The 6,085-nt window shown below is 41.1% G+C and overlaps 1 protein-coding gene across 2 annotated transcripts in view; it reads right to left on the minus strand.

Annotated features, from left to right (window-relative positions):
* The window catches only part of hecw1a (HECT, C2 and WW domain containing E3 ubiquitin protein ligase 1a), a 53,408-nt gene that overhangs the window by 29,157 nt on the left and 18,166 nt on the right, over nt 1-6,085 (minus strand). For both annotated transcript variants that reach the window (XM_014015291.1, XM_014015290.1), the window contains exon 6: nt 1,134-1,209. In XM_014015291.1, the coding sequence (XP_013870745.1) occupies nt 1,134-1,209 (76 nt within the window). The remainder of the gene's footprint in view (nt 1-1,133; nt 1,210-6,085) is intronic.

Below are 6,085 nucleotides of genomic sequence, written 5' to 3' on the forward strand. Positions count from 1 at the left end.
GGGGAAACAACCTCTGCATCAACGTCAAGAAGAAGAAGGAGATGATCGTGGACTTCAGACGGAACACACACGTCCATCTCCCCCTGCTAGTCAAATGATCTGCGGTGGAAGTTGTCTCCAGCTACAGGTATTTGGGCGTGCACCTGTCCAGCAACCTCACCTGGAGCAATAACACCTCCGTTTTGGTCAAGAAGGCGAATCAGCGGCTCTATTTCCTCAGGCGGCTGAAGCGCGCAGGACTGGGGAGCTCAGTCCTCACCTCCTTTTACAGATGTGTGGTGGAGAGCATGCTGTGCTCCAGCATAAACGTGTGGTACGGCAGCTGCTCTGTTGCAGACAGGAGAGCTCTGCAAAGAGTGGTGAAGGTGGCACAAAGGACTGTTGGAGCCAACCTCCCCACCGCCACAGACATCTACACCTCCAGATGCAGAAAAAGGGCCTCCTGCATCATGAAGGACCCTACTCACCCAGCACACTCACTTTTTGTCCCGCTCCCCTCAGGTAGGAGGTTGCGGAGCATCAAATGCAGGACAACCAGACTGAGAAACAGCTTCATTCCAGAAGCTGTGCGACTCTTAAACTCCCATCACTCTCCCTTATTGCACTGCTCTTAGCTATACACTTTCCCTACCTGTAATATTGTGCTCTTGTAGCGACTTTATATTTTATATTTTATACTTTAATATTTTTGTATTTTTTATTTGGATGTAACTGGGGCTGTGACTCTTAATTTCGTTCCATCTCATGTAATATGTGATGTGAATGACAATAAAGTATCTTGAATCTTGAATCTTGAATCTCTTATTCCAAGGAGTACTGGTCAAAGGTTTAATGGAGTGTTTTCAGAAACATGAAGAAAAATTACTCAGAACAGAAATCTGTTAACCTCTCCCTCACATAAACTTTATTCCCATCAATGTGGTTTCCTGTCACTAGGAACACTAAGGACTCTACACGTGTTTATAATCCTGCTAACTTGATTCTTTATGTTATAAGGTCTACAACATCTCAGAGATGAGTAAAGTAAACAAGATGGTTTTAGTTTTAAGACTCAAATRTTTACATTATGAGCAGTGGAAGGAAAGAGTCTGATGAGGACACATACAGGACAAAGACAGGTGTTAGCGACCTACCTGACAGGGAAAAGTTGATGAGTCTTCTGTTGCCCAGTCCATGGTTGACTTGAGGACTCACCACAGGCTTTAATGCCTAAACAAACACACACACACATCAGAGATGGGCTGTAAAACTGGTGCTTAACCTAAAAAATACAACACAAAACAGTTTCTGCAGCTCTTCCAAACCTGCATCTTTCCACTCATTTCWTATGAATTTTTAATGATAAAAGAAGAGAGCCACTGCAGCCAAACAGTAAAATATGACAGAAAAATAACAGCAACATCAACAAAAACACACAAATACATGTTTGGTGCCAACTTATTTCAGCATGGTGTTTTTAAAGCTCAGATCAATAGTTCACCATTCTGAGATTGATTCTTCAGCCAGGAAGAGGAGGAGCGCGGTGAGGCAGGAAGTGAGAAAGGAGGCAAATGTGTTAGTTCCACGGTGCAGCGAGCAGGCTTTCATGGAGGTCAGGTAAATATGAGCCCTGCTGCATTATTAAAAACAAAAAGCCATTCAGTTCGTACCACTGTGATGAAGGTGACCCATCAACACTTAGACCAGTGGTTCCCAACCTTTTTAGACTTGTGTACCACCAGAGCTTTTTTGTCATAGTACCCCCTCTGTCAAATGTAATGATTCTACAAAACTATAATGTACAACAGCTAATAATTAAATGAAAATTATTTATTTAACCCCCTACAACCTTTAATTCATGGGCATTTCATTCTTTTCAACTCAAATTAAATATAAAGATAAATATGTTGCCTTGAAAGTGAATAAGTAATTAAATAAATAAACCAGGTAATGGCAGGTGCAGGAAGCAGCAGCGTCTAAAAATATTGTCCAAAATACATCAAATACCCCAAATGAGACAATTCTACGAGATTCCGCATTTTATACAGGACTTCATTTTGTGTCAGTTTCGTGATTCCGTTTGCATTTTCTGCATTGTGGAAATCATAGAGCCCTACATGTCTCAGTCCTATTTTTATTTATTTATTTACACACCTGGGAAATTTTTCCATGTACCCCCAGTAATATGCTCACGTACCACAAGGGGTACATGTACCCCTGGTTGGGAATCACTGACTTAGGTCTTGGCATCTTCTGTGATTTCAGAATGATACAAGGTTCCCATGTGTGGTTGAAGTCAGCTAACTAATGCTGAGCTTTTCTGCTGCCAACTGAGGCAGTACCAGAGCTGTAACACTAAACATGTGAACGTGACAAGACTGAATGACTCACATGAGAAATCTGAGAAGCATTGTGAACGCTTCCAAGACATTTTGAAGACCCCCTTGCAAACGCTGTTCTCCAACTAGTTGCCAGCAGTTTGTAACATATTTTATTGATTTCCACTGATTTTTAAATGCATTATATCAATGTTTCCTGCGCATAATTCAGGCTTGTATTCTTTCAAGTTGCAGCTCAAAGATACCGGCTTTAGGTTAGTTTCGGGTGAAGACGGAAACCATGGCGAGACAGTTTTATATTGAGGTATACAGAAGCAGGTAAAGGACACTGCTCAAAAAAATAAAGGGAACACTTAAACAACGCACGCTAACTCCCGATCTTAATCAATGAAATATTCACATTGAGTACTTTGTTCTGTACAGAGTTGAATGTGCTTCACAAAAGTTTGATTTACTTGGACTTAGCGTGTGTTGTTTAAGTGTTCCCTTTATTTTTTTGAGCAGTGTATTTTCATTCAGTCAGAGTTCTCTACATCGTGACTTTGTTGATGGAAGCTTGGTGCCCAAACGAGGTAAGAGTTCATAAAACTGCGATAAATTCTGAGACTTTCACAGACTCAACATTCTTTTTCACTAACTCAGTCACACAGGCTGCAAAGACACTCAGAATGTGGACAAATGTGTACTGACTGAATAATTACAGTTACCCGGACTATCCAGCTGAGCCTCRTTCTCCGTCCTCTCCTCCTCTCATTTCGACGTGGGAACAACTGTCCCAGCTGGAGACACTTGCCATCCATCATGCACATGAACACCCGATCGCCTCAGTTTGCAGCATCTAACAGTTTTTGAGCAGATACAGCTCCCCGTGTCCTCCTCTGCTTTGTGTGGTCGGTCCACCGCTCCTCCAAAACCCCTGCCTGGCTTCCATGAACGAGACTGATCTCTGATCTCTGTGCTTGCTCTTTCCCTGTCTTCCTGCCTCTCCTGTGCTGGTTATTTATACTCCTTTGTCCTACGGAAGAAAGTACAGATCAAGTTCTGGGACCATCAGCATTTTCTAGGGCCCACAGCAGCACATTGTGAAGGCAAACATGGAAATTCAATCAGCAGTCGCTTGATACTAGAGAGCTGAGTTGAAGCTTTGGAAGGACAATAAACCTTATTTTTTTTTGTCAAATCCATTGGCTTGAGACGGTCTGGTAGCATTTTTAAGCTTAACTAAAATAATTGGGTATTTCTGTAAGAATGCAGTCGGTGTGAATGTTAAACACTTAATGACTGCTGAAATTTGTAAAAAATGTTCCAAGTCATTAATAACTGTGCTTTCAATATTAAAGTATTTAAAAAAGAAGAAAAGCTAGCCTGGCCCTTGCCTTCCTACACAGTTCTGCTCAATTCTAGTTTCCCTTCACTGCTCCGTCTGGGATTTCTCCCGTTGATAGGGTTTTATAGAATTTATTAAACTTCTTGAGGTGTTTCAAATAAAGTTTTGAGGTACGTGACAAATGTGTTGTTCATCATGGCGTGTCCACAGGAACACAGAGTGCGAGCAGACAGAAACTGCTTTGGAGCAGAGCTGGTAAGACAATGATTAGACCAACTACCGAAATACTAAACATTCCTGTAAGTTTCCATTAAAGGCGTGCAAAACAAGTCTGTGTTGTTTTATTATTCAAATACCAAACCCCAGCAGCAAGTGTTTTTGATTGGTTTTTATGCCTATGACGAGCTTTGGTAACTGATCTCTGATTTGTTGTATCATTGTGTGACTTCATTCCTACGTGTGTGAATAAAAGACAGTTCACATCCGCAGAGTTCAGAACTTCTCTGAACTTCACTAAGCTTTCGAGCGAAGTTAAGTATCACTGAACTTCTCCTTTGCAAAGTGAATCTATAAATCTTACTGGTCTCTGTTGTCATTGTTTAATGTTCGGCGGGGTTGTTGTGTTTCTCTGAGTTCTTAGGTTAAAAATACCGAACACCCGTAGACAAGGATTTCTTCAGGAGAATTTCGTTGGGGCCAATCAGAGAACAGAAGGCAGAGTTTTGAACCACGTCTATTTTCTGCACAGTGTCTGCTAGTTAGTTTAGCATATGGCAGTGGAGGAAGTGAATGAAGCCAGTCTGTGTTGATAAGGCTTCAAATTAAATTAAATTTGTCTGACAAAGCAGCAGCTCTCATTTACAGTCGTCTCATTCGGCTCGGTACTTCTCTCCTCTCAGTAGGGTTGTTTACAGCGCACACTATTTTCAGTTAGCTTCTTAGCTTAGCCTCCTTCACAGTGGAGCTGGCACACATACATCGTGGCCAACCGATTCAATAATTTAAAACTTCAACAGAGGCCACGCCTCCAGTAAGAATCACTTCCCTATAGCTGAGAGTCCAGACCCTCGTATAGCAAAGCAAAGGACAAGGGTCTGGTTTTAACCAGGCTAAAGTAAAGTAGGCATGAGGAAAACAACCACAAAAAGATGGATATCATAAGTAGACAAAAAGAAAGCCTAAAGGAGACATAACATGTTTTTAAATCTTTCTTTTTCACATTTAAATCATTCAGTTGGGGTCTATATTGCTATTGTGCTTCCACCATATATGTGTATTGGAGAGACAACATCTGCTGGAAACAAATTCCTTATGTGTGTGTGTCAACATACTTGGCCAATAAAGCTGATTCTGATTCTGATATAAAGTGAAACTGCAATGCTTTGGACTGAGTTCCTCCTTACTGTAACTCCACAAGCCCCTCTTTCGCCCCTTCTCTGAGGTGTGTCTCAGATCAACTCGTTTTGAGGCTCTTTAAATCCAAATGAGGCAATTTGTGGGCCAGATGTGAATAGGCAGAGAATCAGCAGAGTTTGTGAAAGATTTAGGACATGCGGTTGAGTCGGCCCTCAGTAAAAGTACAAAGACCAATCCAGAATGTAGTTTTAAACATGTGAACAACTCAATGTTTATTCACAGCAGTGAGTTCAGTTCATAAAAAAACAGAACATTATCTTCAAGGATTCAATGAAATTGGCACCATCAGGATAAACACACACAGAGAAATACGGAGCAGGCACAAATATCAGAAGCTTTGAAGAAAACTTTCCACGAATACGAAGGCAGTCAAACCGAGATACAGATTCTCTCACAGACAGATCTCCATCACCTCAGGTACAAAACATGACTTCAGTCTATATTTCCTTTTACTGGTGAAAAAATCTTAAAAATAACTATTTTATGCTTTTAATTGTGTCTGATGTTTGAAATGTAGCAAAAAAATGTATATTTTTCACAAATGTTCACTATTTTCTTATAGGTTAAATTGTCTTCATGACTGATTCAGATTATTATTCTCCAGTTACAGTGTCTACACTTAGCTGTGAATGAAAATCATATTTCTAGTTAATGAATTTTTATTTGGCAGCACAGAGTTTAGGCTGTTGTCCAGCTCTCCACAACAGTCCCAGCTTCATATCTGGCTCTGGTGAAAAAAATGTTGATCACCCCTCGTCTACAGTGTGCTGATATCCAGTCTGTTCAAAATATTTCACTCCTGTTCGAACCAGGTGTTTGCTCAGACAGAAAGATCTGCAAAATTCTCAGCTGTCTGTCTGCTGCTGACCTTCCCTGTCGCTCACATATCTGAACATATTTCTGCCAAATCTAACTGTAGAAACTGTCTGGATGCAGCTGACAGCAGAAACAAGCTGTACCGTCTCAGCCTGCTGCTGTGATGGGAGATCAGGCAGGTTGATTGATGGAAGTGACCTGCAGGAAC

The sequence above is a fragment of the Austrofundulus limnaeus genome, unplaced genomic scaffold, assembly GCF_001266775.1.
Source record: "Austrofundulus limnaeus strain Quisiro unplaced genomic scaffold, Austrofundulus_limnaeus-1.0 Scaffold126, whole genome shotgun sequence".
Lineage (NCBI taxonomy): Eukaryota > Metazoa > Chordata > Actinopteri > Cyprinodontiformes > Rivulidae > Austrofundulus > Austrofundulus limnaeus.